The sequence below is a fragment of the Cyanistes caeruleus genome, chromosome 11 (genome assembly GCF_971803275.1).
Source record: "Cyanistes caeruleus chromosome 11, bCyaCae1.hap1.1, whole genome shotgun sequence".
Taxonomy (NCBI): domain Eukaryota; kingdom Metazoa; phylum Chordata; class Aves; order Passeriformes; family Paridae; genus Cyanistes; species Cyanistes caeruleus.
This window is the reverse complement of record NC_141711.1, coordinates 505,071-523,282: the sequence shown is the minus strand read 5'-3', so window position 1 is coordinate 523,282 and position 18,212 is coordinate 505,071. Positions and strand designations below refer to the sequence as shown.

The window sequence follows — 18,212 nt, the reverse complement described above, 5'->3', positions numbered from 1 at the left end:
CCCGTGTGCAGCACGGGAGATCAGAGCCCGACTGCTCCGGACCTGCGGGAGGCAACGGGGGGCACTGGATGGCTGTGCCCAGCGAGCCCCCAGTCCGGGGAGGCAGCTGCGGGCACAAAACTGCACTGCAAGAAGACAAAGGCACTACAAAACAGGGACACATTTATTAAAAAAAAAGCAATGATCCCAGCCATGACATCATACAAATATTTACACCCAGAACTGTGAGGGCACCCGAGGGGAGGTGGTGGGGCCAGGTCACACGCAGCTCAGCTCAGTCGATGCTCAGACTCTCCCGGTTCTCCCACAGCCACCTGTGGTACACATTCAACTTGTGGTCCTGTGGCTGCACCTAAGACACAGGGAAAACATCAAGTATTTACTAGAACACCTTAAAATATCTCATGGCTCCAACACTCCGTTGGTTTTCCAGTGCCAGGGGTTCAGTGGGCACAGGTGAGATGCTGAAGGACCCAAAGAGCACCACGCACCTCCTTCCATTCGTTGACACAGAAGATTCTGTAGGAGTCATTGCCGTACTTGCCAATGCCGTGCAGCTCGATGGGATACCGCCACGCCTTGCTCAGGTACTCACCTGTGGGGCAGGGCACAGCACTCAGCACCTGCCCACACAGACCCTGCCCTCACTGCCAGGACACAAGGAGCAACCAGGCAGGACCCTGTGCCACTGTCACATGTCTTCACTTTGGCACATTTCAAATGAAAACCACAAGTTTTATGTGTTTCCTGGTGAATGCAGGCCAGAAATCTCCACAGGTTAATCTTAAAAACCTCTTCAACAAACCACCATAGGAGTTTTAATCATAATCTCTCTCACCATAAAAAAAATTCTCTTCTGCAGGTTCTGACTATAGAAAATATCAAAATCAGAAAAATCCCAGCTGGAAAGGCAGTCTGCAGGTCACCAGAGCAACCCTGAGCAGAGCCACCCCACAACAGTGCTGCAAGAAGGGCTTGGGGCTCTTCAACAAGTTTCTGGTCTCCTGCAGAACACACCGTGGCTGGCATTTCCTTCCCAGCTCAGACTGGGATCAGCAGCTTTGCTTGTGTGACACCAGTGGATCCCAAATGCTGCACAGAATAACTCACCAACCCACCCAATAGAGAACCCACAGAGCAGCATTTGGATCAAAGCTGTTTGTCTTTTGCCAACATAACCAAGATTGTTCCAGATGTCAGGAAAACCCACCCGAGAACCTGATGATGGTTTTGGCTCTGAGTTCATAGAGACCAAGAGGTTTGAGCAGCTCGGACATCTCTTTCCAGTCTGCAGCCCTGGCTACCTCAGGAGAAGGATACTTCTTCAGGAACTCCCAGAGCACTGGAATGGCCATTTTCCCTGGTGAAAGAATCTTGTGAGCAGGAGGCTGGGATGGAGTTCTCCTTCTGCACTATCCATATACTTTCTCAAGTGAGCTTTTCCAAGGCAAGGTACTAACTAAGATTATTTCACAGTGAAACAAGTTAAAATAAATTGATTCTTTCATTAATGCCATTAAAACTGGCAGCTGTTTCAGCCCTGTAACACCTCCCACCATTCACACACCTACTCCTGCTCCTCTACTTACCTGAGGTTTTGTTAAGAAATATGGTGGCAATGAGAAGCTTCCATGGATCATGGAAGAGTGTTTCCTGGATAAGATTGAAAGGAGAACGTGGAGGAGTCCATTTTCTGAGGGCCTTCCTTCTGGGTGGGCTGGGGGCTGTACAGGGGCAACACAGGAATATTTATTAGAAAGGAAAAGACAGCTTTACCTATTTAATGAAAAAAAAAACCAATTAAAATGAAGACCTCTGAAGCATTTTTGTGGAGGCATTGTGCAGATGGAGCCATGGCAGTTCCCACACAGCCTTTACAGGGCTGCAGGGGACTGTGTCCCACTCAGCACAGCTGCAGCCAGTGTAAAGCTGCAAGGAATTTTCCACATCATCACTTGATCCTGAGCCATCCTATCCCTTCCCCATAAAAAAATGTATTTCCCTAAATACAATACCTTCTTTGCTGTATTTACTGGAAAAATATGGACTCGTTTTCCTTCTCTCCACTTGTGTTCGCAGGACAGACTCTTCTGTAAAGAAATAAAACTTCAGCGTTAGGCAAAAAGACCAAGTATTTTGCTGTCATGTTTCACACACCATTTCCACTCTATGCCATGATGGACACAGAAGGAATTCTTCTCATGTACAGAACACAGATGTACCTTAAATCTCCTCCAGATTGTTTTCTGACACTGTACAGCTTAAGAGCTTGGCACAGTAAGTTTCAGTTTTGAGTAAATCTGTATTAATTTAAATGCTGTTGGATATAAAGGAGATTTGGATGTCAGAGCAGCTTGACCTGAAGCAGAACACATGGCCTCAACAGCCAGGAGAGGCCTGGGCACAAGCTGAGGATTGCCATCCCATTCTGCTCTCGCACACACGCACCTGGTGACATTCTGACTGCTGTGAAGCTTGTCCCGTCCCACGGCTCAGCATCCACCTCGGTGTCACATTTAACATTCTGCTCAGCCACATCCCCCGCATCTGGCACTTTCCCTGTCTCCGGTCCATAGGATTTCTCCTCAGACCTCGTAGCAGGTGTATCACTGGAGCAGGGCCCCAGCTCCCTCTGTGAGCCAGCCACTGACCTCAGCCGTGCCCTGGACACTCCTGACAGAGTTTTCCCTGCATCCACAGGGTCAGCACCCACACCCTGGCTGTCAGCTCCACATGTGTCTGTCTGTCTACGGCCCCTCTTGTTCTGAACACATTCTGTCTCCCATGTGTTAGAGATTCTTCTCTGCCTCTTGCTCTTGGTGTCACCTTGGTTCCTCCTTTCTGAGCCCTTCCCACACTTCCTAGTTTGGACACTTTTCCCGTCTGTCCCCTTTTTTCTGGTTTTCAAACTCTCTGAGTTTGTGCCTTCCATTACTAAGTCTGTGCTTTCCACAGTAGATGCAGCATCTTCCAGGTGTCCATTCCCAGCCTGGATGTTCTGAATTCCAATCTCAGCACCATTCTGTGCATGGAGCTCCTGCACTTTCCTCTGACAATCCTCCTTTTCCAGGTCAGTCCTCACATCTCCTGTGCCATATCCCCTCAACCCTGAGCATGTGCTCCCTTGAGGAGTTGTGAAATCAAAATCTGCTGCTTTCAGTGTTGTCTCCCCAGTTTTCTGCAAATACTCCACAAGTGCTCGTTTTGACCTCAGCTTCTTCCCTTCAGGGCTGTGGTAGGAAAGGAAAGTAAATTAGCAATTACTTTCTCATTCTGCTGCTCTTTGCTTAAAAACAGCCCCAAAACAAAGGAGTTTTCAGGGCGATATCTGAGCACATTTCTGTGGTCCTGCCAGGAAAGGCCGCACAGAGCTCACTGACAGCCCCAGCCTCACCTTACGAAGTACACGTCGATCCTCCCGGCCGTCCTGCCCGCCCGCCTGCGGCTGCTCACCCGCTGCCACCCGCGCGGGACGGCGCTGGGCCCCGCCGGGCCGCGGTCCCCGCAGCCGGGGCCGGGGCTGGGGCCGGGCCGTTCCGCCGCCGCTGCGCCTCGACCGCCGCCCCCGGGGCTGCAGGGGAAGAAGAGCCCGGGTAAGGTCCAGCTGCTGGGGAAGCTCCGGGGACGGCAGGACGGGCCTGGCCACGGACGCCCACAGGAGCCCGGGGCCGGACCGACGCCGTTCTTGCCGCGCTGACCGGGTCCGAACCCGGCTCCGCTCCGCCCTCACCCGCCCGCCGCGCCCGGCGCCGCCATCGCCCGCGCGCCGCTCCCGTGACGTCACGGCACCGCCTCCGCGCCCGCCCCGCGCGAGCGGGCCCTGCGGGGCTGACAGCGCCCCCTGGCGGGTGGCGGACCCGCGGGCCCCGGGCGCAGGCGCGTTGCCCGTGGCAGCGGCGGGGCGGGCGAAGCGGCGGGGAGCGGAGCGGGCCGGGCCGTGAGGGCCGGTTCCGGACGGTGCCGTGCCGAGCGGTGCTGAGCGGTGCTGAGCGGTCCCGAGCGGTGCCGAGCGGTGCCGAGCGGTGCTGAGCGGTCCCGAGCGGTGCTGAGCGGTGCCGAGCCGTGCCGGGCCCGAGGGATGCGGGCCGCGCTCACCTGGCGCGACAGGGCGGAGCAGTGGTGAGCGGCCCCGGGCCCAGCCGCTGCCGGCCCGCCCCGCTCCGCTCCCCGCGGCCGCTCGGGGCTGCGGGGGTTTCCCAGCGCGGGGCCGGGCCCGGTTCCTCTGCTCGGGGAATGTGTGGGCGATCACAGCCACGCTCACTGTGCCGCTACCAGTGCTGGCCATGTGGCACATCTGACGGGCAGGGGATCTATTTCTATCTCCTGACACGCACTTCTTGCTTTGTTTGTTTCCCTCAGTATTTACGACCTCGCGTTCAAGCCGGATGGGACCCAGCTGATAATTGCTGCTGGAAACAGGCTGCTGGTAGGGAAACCTTCCTGTCTTCTCTCCCTTACAGCTGTAGGAGCATGATTTCTTTTGCATTAACTTATGAATATAACATATCTGAAATCCCCTTATCTCTGTCAGCGCAGCCTCACAGCAACATGCATATTAATGCAGGCCAATTCTAAAGTGTTCTGAAGCTTTTAAATATTTCTTACCAAGTTTTAAGCTCTATTTCCAAAAGTAATGCGATTTAAGTTATTTGTGTCATCTCGTCCTCTTGTGCCGTGCCCGGGGTTTGATGAACCTGCCCCTAGACCTGGCACATAGTGCAAGGGCTGTGCATCTCTGTGACAGGGGCGAGATTCAAACCCAAACCCGTGTTTTTGCATTGTGGTGATAGGAAAGATGTGTGAACATTCATCTCTAGCTGTTGGTGAGTCCTTGGGGCTGCTGCAAGAGCAGCTCAGGATCAGCTGTGCACAGGTCCTGCAAAGTTTTCAGATGGGGCAGATGTAAGACCTGCAGGAAGGGATGGACGGGGTGGAGGGATGATGGATGGATTGTAGAGGTGGAATTCATCGCTGCAGGACAGCAAGTGTTATTTTCAGGGCTAACAGAATCACGTATTTAGTGATGCTCCTTGGCAGTGATTCATTATGCTTAAACATCAAATGTGTAGAAAGATGTTTTAACAGCAAGATATAAAATATAAAAGATAAAAAGCCAATAAGATGTAAAACTTACATAAAGCTGCCAAACGACCTGTTGAAAAATGTCCTTTGTGCATGTTATTTTCTAGTACTGACTTCTTTCTTTCTAATAAGTGTGACGTTACAGAAAGCTATTTCTGTTCTAGAAAGTGTTTTGTTTTGTATGAACTGTATGAAATCCAAAAAACAGACACAAAAGAAAGTGCATTATCTGTTGGCCTTCAGTAATTTTGTATCCCAGTCCTCACTCTGGAGGTGTTTTAGGCCAGGTTGGATGGGGCTCGGAGCAACCTGGTCTCGTGGGAGGTCTCACTGCCCCATGGCAAGGGCATGAACTGAGTGAGCTTTAAAGTCCCTTCCCATCCAAATGTAGTTCTGTGATTCACTGAAGGTTTTTCTTGTGTAAGTTCTTTTGTTTGTATATTTGCATTGGTTTTTTTTCTCTCCCCATCTGAACAGGTGTATGATACTTCTGATGGAACCCTAATTCAGCCTTTGAAAGGACATAAAGACACTGTGTACTGCGTGGCTTATGCCAAAGATGGTAAATAGCACCTTGGGGCACTGTTAGCCTGGTTAGCCTGGTTTGTGAAGTGCATCTCTCCCTTTTGTGATTGCCCACTGAAGATGGAGAAATGGGGGTTGTTCCAGTCGCAGCATGTGAGTGCTGGGGGTTTGTTCTTTAGCAGGTGCTGGGGTTTATTGTCCAGTGGAGGGTGTGATCTGCTGTGCAGGTGCTACCTGCACAAGCACCTGTAAGGTCACCTGTGAACCTAAGAGCTGTGGTCCCACTGCTTTGGCTTTAGTGTTAGGTTTAGTTGGTAAAGTGTATATTCATGGGTAGCATGAGGAGAAGGCTCACCTCAGAGATTCCTGTAATTCCTCTATCCCAGAACTTCCTGATCTCCTGATCCTTCATATGTGAAGGACCTTCTCACTGCACTCTGCTTCTCTCATGGTCTACAACTCTTGTTCAGTGGAACTCACTCTGTGGGCTTGGGAGCCTTCCTGCAGCTGCTGCTGTTTGGGTCATGGGAGTTCCTGTGACAATGTACCAGTTTAACTTGTCACTGTTCCCATCAGTCTCCAGCCTGGGGCTGGACAGCACTGGAAGGACTGGTTACTGGCAAGGCCATGGAAGAGTGCAGTGCAGCCATTGGAGCTCCACGTGGCTAAGGAAGCACCAGCACATCCAGGCACTCAGTGTCAGCCCTTTATTACTTGAGCCTTGTCGAGTTCAAGAACTTCTTGCTCTCTCTTTGATTGAGTATTTGGAGTGAAAGTAATTCTTGTATTTGTGGGATTTAAATTATCTCTAATTCCTAGGCAAGCGTTTTGCATCTGGTTCTGCTGATAAAAGTGTGATAATTTGGACTTCAAAGTTAGAAGGAATTCTGAAATACACGTAAGTGATGCCGTTCAGTTCTGTGCTTCAAAAACCAATTTGATTATGCACTGCTGCAATTAAAGAGCACAAGCTGTTAGATCTGGGAGAAGGTTCACTAAGGTCAGAGAAAAGGGGTGATGGGGGAGGGAGGAGGAAAAGAACAGCTGAAGTATCTGAATGAGGCAGGAAAGCAATTAAAGACATAAAAGGAAGTGGGGAATCCAGAGAAATCTATGAATTTAGAGGGCTGACAGAGAACTAGGGAAACTCAGAATAGGTCAGAATAAAATGAAACGTAATATGACCAGTCCTCTGTAATAAACCATAATTCTGGTTCAAAGATCAAATTAAAGATGGGCTTGGCACTTTTGGTATATTTCAATCATCTGGCTCTGTTTTCAGTCAGCCCTCTGAAGCAACAACTTCATGTTCTGTTTCCTGACTGCACATGTATCAGGAGTTTCTGTTAGCTGGTTACTGCACAGAGCCTGCACAAGCACACTTGATTTAGGATTTGGATATAACCTCAGTCTTATTTCACAAACCACAGTTGCTGTAATCCTGATGAAATACAGTGAATTGTGCTACATGGAGACAGTTTTTACAAGGTTTATTACTGATTTGCTTTACAGTAATAGCAGATTTACTTGATGTACTATAAACCAGTCCAATTATTTTGACATTTTCAGCTCACTCGCTGAAAGTCAGAAAAGGGACATTTAAGAATGATTTATTAAAATCTGATTGTAACTTCATTCCAGGCATAATGACTCTATCCAGTGTGTTTCATACAATCCTCTCACTCATCAGTTGGCATCCTGCTCATCTGGGGATTTTGGTATGTCTTCTCCCTTGAACTTTTCCATTGAGACAGTGAATTCCATTACAGCTGGATAGCGAAGCTAACCACAGATAGGTACAGCTCTGTAACTCCAGAAGACATGTTCATAAAGCTACCTAACATTCAGTGACATTGGATACTGATTTAAATCACTTAAACTCAGTGGGAAGGGACAGTGTAGCAAGGATCAAGTGTGCTGCAGTGTTATTGGATTTTTTTACAGAGTCCACCTCTGTTAGTTAGATGGATTTTTCCCATTTAATAATAAATAATATGTATTTAAACATTGTTCTAGCAGTGGACAAGACTTTGATGCCTCCAAAATTCCAAATGAGTCCCCTGACCGTACTAGTACTAGTTTCCAGTCTGAACACTGGTGCATACTTACTTGTCATTGGCTTTTTGTTTTCTTTTGTCAAGGCTTGTGGTCTCCTGAACAGAAGTCAGTCTCTAAACATAAAACAAGCTCCAAGATTACTTGCTGTAGGTAAGTTTTAAGGGCTATCTGTGTAATTTAAGTTGGTTTCAATACAAACCATTTCAAGTAAGACAGAAGCTTTAAAGAAAAGGACTTTTCCCTCCTTCTTTTTCAGTAGCAAAGTGTTGGGTTATGCTTGGTCCTATTTATAACCAAATCCTTCTGAAGGCATCAGAGACATATTCTGGTCTTTAGCAGGTGTCTTAGGTTATCTGTCCGTTGTCTGTTCATCTGTCTTGTGCAACAACAGTAAAATTAAGTTAGAGGAAAAATAATTGTAATTTTTGTAGTTCATTCCCTGTACTGTTGGTGTTTCCACCAGCTGAAGAAGGTATTACCTCTGTGGAGAACCTGAAGCAAGGGTTCAGGTTCCGAGTGACTGAAGGCGTGCATCTGACCAAAGAAGAGACCAGAATACACCCTAGGCCCCCCTCTGTCCTACACCAGACAGTTCTGTCCAATCATATTCTAAATGTGGCTTTTAAAGCATTTTGTTCTACTCCCAGACTGCCATCCCCAAAAGGTATCTGACTCAGCACATGCTACAGATACTGCAAGCTTTAATTTATTATTTTACTTCTGTGTATAAGATAAAATGTTCTCTATGTAGAGCGTGCTGCTGCTATAAATGTGGATTTAGATGCATAAACAAACCGTAGGGTTACTAGCCACCTTCCAGAACTCCCTCTTAGAAATATGCTTTAATCTACCATTCCTGTGAGTGTGCTATATGCCATCCTGCCTTCCTGCTGCTTGTTTGTAGTAGTTTACACTTCAGTATGTATGTGTTTTCTCAGCTGGACAAATGATGGCCAGTACCTTGCTTTGGGGATGTTCAACGGCATTGTCAGCATAAGGAACAAAAATGGTGATGAGAAAGTGAGAATAGAGAGGCCAGGGGGCTCTTCCTCTCCAATATGGTCAATTTGTTGGAATCCTTCCAGGTAAATAATTTCATCCATCCTTTATTTCATGCTGAATAGATAATTCTTGGCTCATTGATTGCTCATTTTATCCCTGCTGGAACAGATTAATGCCATGTGTGTTACCTTCTTTAAGTGATTATGGTTTTGGCTTTGCTGCCAGTCTTCAACTGAATGGAGAACCTGGGAACAAGTTATCTTTAAATTGGCAAAGCCCTTTGAGACATCAAGTCCAACCATTCCCATAGCTCTGCCAAGGCCACCACTAACACCTGTCCCCAAGTGCCTCATCCACAGGGCTTTAAATCCCTCCAGGAACTGGGATTTGACCACCTCCTTGGGCAGCTGTGCCAGGGCTAGACAACCCTTTCAGGGAAGAAATGTTCCCAGAATCCAACCTAAACCTTCCCTGGCACAGCTTGAGACCATTTCTTCTTCTTGTGCTCATGTTCCCTGGGAGCAGAGCCTGCCCTCCCACCTCAAGCTTTGGGTTATTCCAGTAGGGGAGTCTGGTTTTGATTTTGTGTCCCCAAGTTGTTTTCCACAGCTTTAAATGACAAACTGCCGTCCTTTCAGTTTGTGACTTTTAAAGAATAACGTGAAGTGAATTCTGCTATTCTGCTTGGTGCTGTTGCTCTAAGAAATTTGTTAATGAATTGCTGTAGAATTACTTTTTTTTTTTTTTTTTTTTTTTTTCCAGAGATGAACGCAATGACATTTTAGCTGTGGCAGACTGGGGTCAGAAGCTTTCCTTTTATCACCTGAGTGGCAAGCAGGTATGTCTTGGAGAGTTTATTCAAGAGTCAAAGGTCTTCTGTTTTCCCAGCCTTTTAACCATTACTCCTTCAGCTGTTGTTTCTCACATAGCAGCTCATCTGCTGTCTTGCAGTTCTTCCATTAAAGCCATTAAACTCTGCTGACTCCTCTGACATTGTTCACTGGTTTGTAGAGAACATCTCTGTAGGTTTTTTCAGCTGGTTAGAGGGGTTTTGTGAGCTGTTGCATTCTGAGCAGAATGGTTTGGGACTAGAGGGATTCTTGGATGTATTTTAGAACTGCCTTTGGGAATCTTAGTAGAGCCAGTGGTTCTGGGTATTGAAAAGCCATGCATGGAGGAGATTAATGGCATCAGTGATAGCACTTGTTGCCTTCAGGAAAGATGAAATTATCCTTTTGTTAATGTTTTTGATTGATTTTTTCTTTTATTTTCCCTTGTAGATTGGGAAGGACAGAGTACTCAATTTTGACCCATGCTGCATCAGCTACTTTACTAAAGGAGAGTATCTCTTGCTGGGAGGTTCAGATAGACAGGTTTCTCTCTTCACGAGGGATGGGGTACGCCTGGGCACCGTGGGAGAGCAGAGCAGCTGGGTGTGGACCTGCAAAGTTAAACCAGACTCCAACTATGTGGTGAGTAGGGATTTTTTTCTAACATTTTCACAGGGAATTTGTTACTTATAGTCAGATCATAGATTTTCAGCTGAGTTGCTTGGACATTCCTACCAAGGCAGTAGAACCTCAGCAGTGTCTCAGGAGGTCTTAGAACTGCCACTGGAATTACAAATATCCCACAGAAGTAAAACCTGAGCTGTAAGAAAGATGTAAGGAGCATAACACCTGCTCTGAAGTGGTAAGGTATCTTCTGCATTTTAATTGAAAAAGAAGAGGGAAAAATAATTTAAAATATCAGCTAATAACTTCTGGAACTGACCTAATTAATTTCATGATGGGAAGAAAATGCCTACAGGGCAACTGTCAGCCCAAAATGCTCCACTCTTGAGTCCTGTACAAGTGGGAAGAGAATTAAAGCAAACTTAAAAATAAACAAACACACCCCCTCCACAAAAAATCTAACCCAAAACCCAACCAAACAAAGCCAAAGCCCCCACCCAGGATGGTGGTTTCCATGGTCTATGGGAAGATCACTCTGCACTGCACTTGTACCACGGTTTAATCTGAGTCAGCTGTAACTGGTGTCTGTCTATTCATTGTGCAGCAAAAGGGACATGGTTTTCATATAAACACCACACGCTCTGCCAGCTCTCACCTGTATGTACCAATTAACTAAAATGATCCCCTTCTTGTGTTCAGGCAGTAGGGTGTCAGGATGGAACAATCTCCTTCTACCAGCTGATTTTCAGCACTGTCCACGGCCTCTATAAAGATCGCTACGCTTACAGGGACAACATGACTGATGTTATTGTCCAGCACCTCATCACAGAGCAAAAAGGTAATTCCACACTTGCAGGTAGGCCAAAGCTTCATGCAATTTGTTTTAATTAATACCCATCAGGACACTTGGAATATGTGCTGCATCTACCTGACAGGCTGTTGTCACTTTGACAGTCAAACCGTGTGGAACGGACTGTGCATGAGGAGAGTGCAAACTTGGAGTGTGCAAGTTCAGCACTGACAGGTTTAATGGAAGATGTAGGGATTGGCAGAGAGACTGGGAGGGACAAGGGCTCTTAAAATAAGGTTTTAATCTTTGAAAATGAGATAAAAATACTATGTGTTATATTTAGCTTTTATTTTTCTTACTTGTAGCGTCAAGCATTTGTGCTTATTTTGTTTCTTCATTTCTCTGGCTTTTTATGGCAAGGATTTGAAGTACTGCTCCAGAATGTGCTGTTCATAGAGGGTGGTAAACTGTGACAGGGATAGTAGATTATGTAGATGCAGAGCAGCAAACATATCTGAGCAGGAATATGCTTGAATTTTAGAGGTGCTCTAGGGAGATTCATTTTTAGTGCATTAGTTCTTTGACTTCTGTATGTTATTTTTGTGTCAGCTTATACTTTATCATTTTGGTGTCTTTTATTTCTAGTTAGAATAAAAGGCAGAGAGCTTGTGAAGAAAATTGCAATCTACAAAAACAGATTAGCCATCCAGATGCCAGAGAAAATCCTGATTTACGAATTGTACTCGGATGACTCTGCAGATATGTACTATCGGGTGAAGGAAAAGATTATAAAGAAATTTGAATGTAACTTGCTGGTGGTTTGTTCAGATCACATTATTTTATGCCAGGTATGTGCCTTAAAAGCGAGAGTAGTCCTGGGGTGTGTTCAGTGTTCAAAGGAGCTGTCCCAGCCCCTGGCTGGCAGGACGTGGCTGTGCTGTGGAACCTGCTGCAGCACTTGCCAAGGCAGCCCTGCTGTGCCCTGCAGAGCTCAGGTGACTGCTTCAGTAAAACAGGCTCTATAGTGAATTTGATAAATTAGCACAGAATCCAAGGGTACTTTTGGGTGGAAGAGGACAACTGGCTAAAGATTGGGGGTGTCTGTTTTTGTTTGCTCACAGGATTGGAAAATCTTAAAAAATTCACCCATTAAATTGAGTATTTGACTTTATGATTTCTAAATGTGGAAGTAGACACACCTGCTAGTATAGGTATAGACATCACACATCAGACACAGATTGTTGTCTTCACCTCCAGGCTATGCTTTATCTCTTACTGTGTCCTTAGGAGAAGAGATTGCAATGCCTCTCATTTAGTGGTGTTAAAGAACGAGAATGGCTGATGGAATCTCTTATTCGTTACATTAAAGTAATTGGAGGACCTCCAGGAAGAGAAGGCCTCTTAGTTGGTCTAAAGAATGGTCAGGTAAGACACAGCATGTCTGATATTTGCCTTTCCACTGCAAATAAAGTGTGTTCTGTGCTCTTAGAGGGACACTTTAGGAGCAGCAGGCGCTTTAACAATCTAGAATTTTATTTGACAGTCTCATTTTGGAATTAAAAATTAATTACTTCTGTCTTTCACATTCTCTGACAGTAAAATTCATACAAATATGTTTATCTGTGTCTAGAAGTCTGTGGGTTGTTAGTATCAACTGACAAAAATTGAATTCTTGGTGAAGAGAGCAGGTTTGCCTTTAGTGGGGGTTGGAGGTGTGTACTTGTCTCCTGATGACCACTTGTGAGGCTGTGGCTGTTCTCTGGGTGTAGTGCTGTTTGTTTCACACGCCAGGTGGCAGCTGCAAGTGTCAAACTGGAGTCCGGAGTTACTGATAGCAAGGAAGTTGAGATCCTGTATGTCTTCCATATGTTATATATTCCTGTATTAATGAAATTGTGTAGCTAGTGGAGAATCCAGGGTGCATGACATCTGATTTGTCTGTGTAGGCTTGCGACCTAGAGCGTGTTGTAGCAGCCAGTCTGCTCAAGAGACCTCAGACTGGAAGCATTTCCCTATTTTAGTGCAGTTTGGCTCTGAAAAAGCATGCAGTTTCACACTTCAGACAGCACTGAAGTTTTTACCCGCTGTGCTGTTTCCAGTTGCAGGGACAGCAATGTCTGGAGTGACTTTGTTTCACATGTGCCTAGATCCTGAAGATCTTTGTGGATAACGCGCTGGCGCTCGTGCTGCTGAAGCAATCCACGGCCGTGCGCTGCCTGGACATGAGCGCGTCCCGCAACAAGCTGGCCGTGGTGGACGAGAACGACACCTGCCTCGTCTACGACATCCACACCAAGGAGCTGCTGTTTCAGGTGAAAAATAACACTTGTTGGGGCTTTCTAAAAGGGGGAGCGGGAGGGCTGGAAGAAATTTGGTGCACAAAACATCCCAAAAGTGTTGCTGTGCACAAATTCATGTAACTCACTTAAGCTATTAATCACATCTTGTAGAATTTAATTGTGATCTGTTTATCAAAACCACCCTCTCAGAGATGGTGGAGTAGGAATGAGAAGACAGGAAATCTGTGTGATTTGTGTGAGCAGTAGCTGAATAAAGAGCTCTTAGACATGTGACCTTTTCAGTTTAATTTAGAACTCTGCCCTGCTTCCCTCTGAAGCATTACAGTTAATGAGCATTTTAGTTTTATCATTAGTACAAACAGAATTAAAGCCTAAACATCTTTGTTTGTTGGGTATTCATAGGCTATAAAAGGAATCATGATAATGCTCTCTTCATTGGCAGTTTAGCAGTCACTTATTAATGTTGATTAAATGTTTCAGCAAACACTGGATAGCAAGGATGGAGTGCTGCAAAGATAGGGTGTGCAACTTCCTTTGTGTAGTGGACTAAGAAAGGATCAATTACATGTGCCAACTAGCAGTATGTTATTATGGAATTTGGTATTATGTTCTACAGATTGATTGTAGAAAAAACTAGTAAATGTACATAAAAGGCAAGACAATAATAGCTGAGTATTAAAATGTAAAGTATGGCCCTATGAACCTGTTTAGGAATATTCTGGGCTTTAGGATATTGCAAATGTGAATCATTGGTGTGTGTGTGTACACATCAGGCTGTCATGGGTCAAACACTCCAGCTGAAGGAGGCATGTTCCTTAGCAAAGATGTGATTGCCTCATCAGTTGTAATCCTGAGATGTTTTGCTCATCAGGAACCCAATGCTAACAGTGTGGCCTGGAATACCCAGTGTGAGGATATGCTTTGCTTTTCTGGAGGGGGTTACCTCAATATCAAAGCCAGCAACTTCCCTGTCCACCAGCAAAAACTGCAAGGCTTTGTTGTGGGTTACAATGGCTCCAAGATCTTCTGCCTTCATGTTTTCTCTATGTCAGCAGTTGAAGTTCCGCAGGTAATCCTTTAATCTCATTAAGTGTTGCTTTATATCTCATAAACATGAATGTTAACAAGTGAAGAAGCTTTTCTGAGATTTACTTGTATTTCGTTACTAAAACGATTGCAGTTCACACTTTCTTCATTGTTACTTAAGTTACATTGTGTGATCTATTTTATTTTTGTTTCTTTGGCATTAATTAAGCTAACTTCCTTTTTGCTGTTGGTAATTGTTGCTTCTGATTCTCCCTTTCTACTTGCAAATGCACATAAATCTAATATAGTGCAGGCTTTACCTCCTCCTGGATTTTTACTGTGTTCTCTCTATATGACTTTTCCCTGTTGTAATTTCATTTTTCTTGAATGCATCAAGTACTGTTTTATTGTTGCTTCATCTAGATGTCTTTAGGCAATATTTAAATGGAATATTTTAGTCTGAATGTATAGTACCTGTGTGGTCTTTATATTCAAAATGTAGGATATGCCTTCCATAAAGTGCTGTTTTCTGTGTCATGAGATGCAATAGAAGTCAAAAAAAAAAAAACAAAGCAAAAAAAGAAAGTGGAAGGATTGTGACTCTGCATCCAAGTGTGTGCAGGATTTGCCTCTGGGAATTGATGAAGAAGGCAGAATGTCCTCTGCTCATAGTGACTAATGGACACCTGCTACAGACCCTCTGTCCCCTGGGGCTCTGGGTTGCCCAGGGTGGTTGGCAGCCACAGACAGGATCACCTTGAACGCTCCTGGCTGCCTTTGGCAAGCTGGAGGTGCCACAGAATTACTGTGTGCTATCACAAAGGCAGCTTTTCCAAAGCTGTGCTTTTGGAGAAATGGACCTGTGTCATGCTGGGTGCATCCTGTGGGTTGCAAAGGCAGGTTAAGGCAGTGGTGCTGCAGTGCTCCCTGCTCCCTCAGAGGACACATCGCTCTGTGTGTGTCACCTGCAGCAGCTGGCAGCGCTCTGCTGGGATTTCCTTCAGGGCATCTCCTCAAAGGCCCGAGTGTCTTTTGGGCCTGTACAGTCACAGCCTTGGTAGAACAGCTTTGTCCTCGAGGTTGGGGCAGGAGGGTCACTTTTCTTCCCCTGCCACTCCTTCCTGTGTGTCTGGATGTTTCCAGGGATGTGTCACACCAGCAGTGGTGCCGCTCCTTATGCTCTTGGCCCTTGAGAACTCGCTGCTCCTCCTTTGCTCTGCTTTCAAAGTACTGAAAAAGCTCAGTGTACGTCATATTTGGCATGTTCAATTCCCAGAAGAATTCACATTCTTAACTACTTCCTAATATTGCAAGGAACTGAAGATTTCAAAATGGATGCGTTTGGAATGTAATTAACCCAGCTTGTCTAAAGATATGATAATGATCACCCCAGCACGTTATTCTGTCTGTGTACAAAATGGAGATGTTTATTTTCTGGGCAGCTTGTAACAGCTGTGGTTAGAATATATTTTTTTCACAATATCTGTAGAGAATTTCACTAATGTATCTCAGTATTATGCTTTCTGATATGTTTTTTTCTATGACAATCCTCAGTCTGCACCCATGTATCAATATCTGGAACGAAAAATGTTTAAAGAAGCCTATCAAATTGCGTGTTTAGGAGTGACTGATGCTGACTGGAGAGAGCTGGCCATGGAAGCCTTAGAGGGGCTGGAGTTTGAAACTGCTAAAAAGGTAAAGCGTTTATCTACCCATTTAGCAAAAAGCTTGGGTTTGATATTTATATATATGTGTGTGGTGCGTGTGTATAATGCATGTTTTATGGCTGGAATGCAGGTGGTGCTCCTGGGTTACTGTCTTGCTTGTCTTCAGTGTGCCTTATTCCACAAACAAACCAATTGTTTGTTACAAACTCAGGATTTCAAGACAAGGTTTTGAGCTGAAATCTAACGTATCTCCCTAAATAAATGGCACATTCTAAATCCAAATTTAGAAAATAGGAAGGAAGTGGTTTCAGCTGGAAAATGCGTTAATGGGTTTAGGGGAGCAGAGCTGGGAAAGCTGCTCAGCAAAGCCCGCCGGGTGGCAGCAGAGGATGCTCAGCTGGCTTTGGCCCCCACCTTCCTTAGTGCTACAAACTTGCTGTTTTTTCCCCCACGTATTTAATATAACCTCCATACAAACGTGAAGATTTCCTGTTCTTTGTTATCTACCCATTAAGGTTGTGTGAAGGCAGTGGTGATGGGATAGGATCATTTCAGTCCTTTTCTGTGTGGCGTGCCTTGCTTTGGGGAGTGCTCCATGAGTGGGCAAGGACTGAAGAACTGAGTTTTCTCTGGCATAAAATACTTCCCTATTTTCTTTCACCACGTCTTCTCAAGTAGGAGAAAGCAAACTGAGTTCAATGTCATGAATATTGTATGAAAGACAAAACATTCTAAAAATATGCTGAGAATGGTCTGTAATGATAGGCATCTTTTAATAACAGATTTTTTTTAAAAAAAAAAAGGAAATTAAATGCTTTCTTTTTTTTCTTAAGTGGAGGCATCAGAATAATTCCAGTCTCATGGATGTCTTTATGCAAATAGATACTTTTAAAAAGAAGTTTTCAGTGCCTCCTTGGAATTTTAAAGTAATGCCCTCTTAGAATTAGAGTGGATTAATTCAAACAAAAGCAGCTTCTCGACATTAAAGGCTCTCATAGTTCCTTGTCCAATCCAATGTAAGCAGAATATTCTGTGCCCTCTTAAGTATTAGTTTGGTTGGAAGTCTTGAATGTGCAGCCCAAAGAGTTAAATTTCTGTTTTGTGATGCATGTCAGGAGTAAGTGCTGAGCTGCTGCAACTTGCACGTGATTTTGCCACTTGGGACTTTGGGTTGCACATTTATCTCCATTTGCAAAGATATTACACTGTCTTACAGTACTTTTATCTTATCGTCTTCTTACTTCCTTTCCTCTCTCTGAGCTCCTTTCATGCTGGATTTTCAAAATGGTTTAAGAACTAGGAGCATATGCGGCAGGCTTTGACAATAGGATCAGTTATGTGCCTTTCCTTGTAACAGTTTCCTGAAATTTCCTTGTCTGTGTCACACCTCACATCGAAATGGAGAAGCTATAAAATAGCCAGAATAAAAGCATGTAATATTTTAATTGACACTCAGTATTTCTTGGGGGACTGATAGGCACAGCTCCCTCTCCCTGCTGTACTGCTCATGTCAGGGCTGATCTGTTTTGGTTGTTCCTGTCACATCTCAGGGACCACAGTCACAGTCAGAGCCCTTTGGGTTTGGGACTACACAAACCCAAACCCAGCAGACTTCTGCCTGTCCTTTTTGCATTAAGACAGCTTGATTCATGCAGAATAATATTATGTTTTTCTGGGTTTTCAAGTTAATGTCTTTTACTCTTTTGTTTTAATTATTTTCAATAGGCATTTACCAGGGTACGAGACCTTCGATATTTAGAACTGATCAGCAGCATAGAGGTAAGCCAGTGTTCAAGAAGGTGCATTTTCTTAAACTTACTACTCTGCCAAAATCAGTACTTTCTGTTTTGGAAGGACTTTTGTTTGGATAGTGCTTCTGACTGTTGGAGATGTGTTTGAAATGAAAAATCCTGATTAGTAGAGGTGACTCAAGTTCTAATCATAGGATTGGAACTTCATGGACCAGAATGTGGGTGTGGGATGAGAACTTCTGAAACTGTCTTCAGGAGAACTGGAAAAACATTCAATATTCAATTAATAATTTGTAGAATACTACTGTGCTGACAGAGCTTAGTACAGAATACTTTATAAACATGAGTTCATTAAGCTTTCCCTACCCCCTGGAGGTAGGTAATTACTATTATCTCCTCCTTACAGAGACAGAAACAGGCCCAGTGAAATGAAATGACAAACTTGGGGTCTCATGACAAGTCTGTGACAACTGGAAATAGAATTTGGGATTCCATACTTCTATACTGTGCTTTAATCACTCCTTCCTATTGTTTTCACACTTCTTGATAGAATTTCA

The 18,212-nt window shown here is 44.9% G+C and overlaps 2 protein-coding genes across 10 annotated transcripts in view; one reads left to right on the top strand and one right to left on the bottom strand.

The window, feature by feature from the left end:
- Positions 1–145: 145 nt before the first annotated feature.
- MBD4 (methyl-CpG binding domain 4, DNA glycosylase) lies at positions 146–3,726 on the bottom strand (the record flags this gene model as incomplete). Its single annotated transcript, XM_023935658.2, has 7 exons — positions 146–352; positions 492–595; positions 1,211–1,360; positions 1,590–1,724; positions 2,016–2,090; positions 2,449–3,230; positions 3,395–3,726. Coding segments are annotated over 7 exons (1,656 nt in total), but the record flags the coding sequence as incomplete, so codon positions are not given.
- A 135-nt stretch (positions 3,727–3,861) lies between these two features.
- Positions 3,862–18,212, top strand: part of IFT122 (intraflagellar transport 122) — a 30,187-nt gene continuing 15,836 nt past the window's right edge. For 6 of the 9 annotated variants that reach the window (XR_015274949.1, XR_015274948.1, XR_015274950.1 and 3 more), the window contains exons 1-16: positions 3,862–4,119; positions 4,360–4,426; positions 5,560–5,644; positions 6,427–6,505; positions 7,249–7,325; positions 7,749–7,815; positions 8,604–8,750; positions 9,430–9,505; positions 9,948–10,139; positions 10,821–10,959; positions 11,557–11,759; positions 12,199–12,336; positions 13,059–13,223; positions 14,083–14,280; positions 15,792–15,932; positions 17,630–17,683. Coding sequence is in view for 6 of the 9 variants with exons in the window: in XM_086845817.1 (XP_086701943.1) it covers positions 4,079–4,119; positions 4,360–4,426; positions 5,560–5,644; positions 6,427–6,505; positions 7,249–7,325; positions 7,749–7,815; positions 8,604–8,750; positions 9,430–9,505; positions 9,948–10,139; positions 10,821–10,959; positions 11,557–11,759; positions 12,199–12,336; positions 13,059–13,223; positions 14,083–14,280; positions 15,792–15,932; positions 17,630–17,683 (1,869 nt within the window). In the remaining 3 variants the exon portion in view is untranslated. Of the gene's footprint in view, positions 4,217–4,359; positions 4,427–5,559; positions 5,645–6,426; positions 6,506–7,248; positions 7,326–7,748; positions 7,816–8,603; positions 8,751–9,429; positions 9,506–9,947; positions 10,140–10,820; positions 10,960–11,556; positions 11,760–12,198; positions 12,337–13,058; positions 13,224–14,082; positions 14,281–15,791; positions 15,933–17,629; positions 17,684–18,212 lie in introns of all 9 variants that reach the window. The other 3 variants (XM_086845820.1, XM_086845819.1, XM_086845818.1) reach the window with 1 other exon arrangement.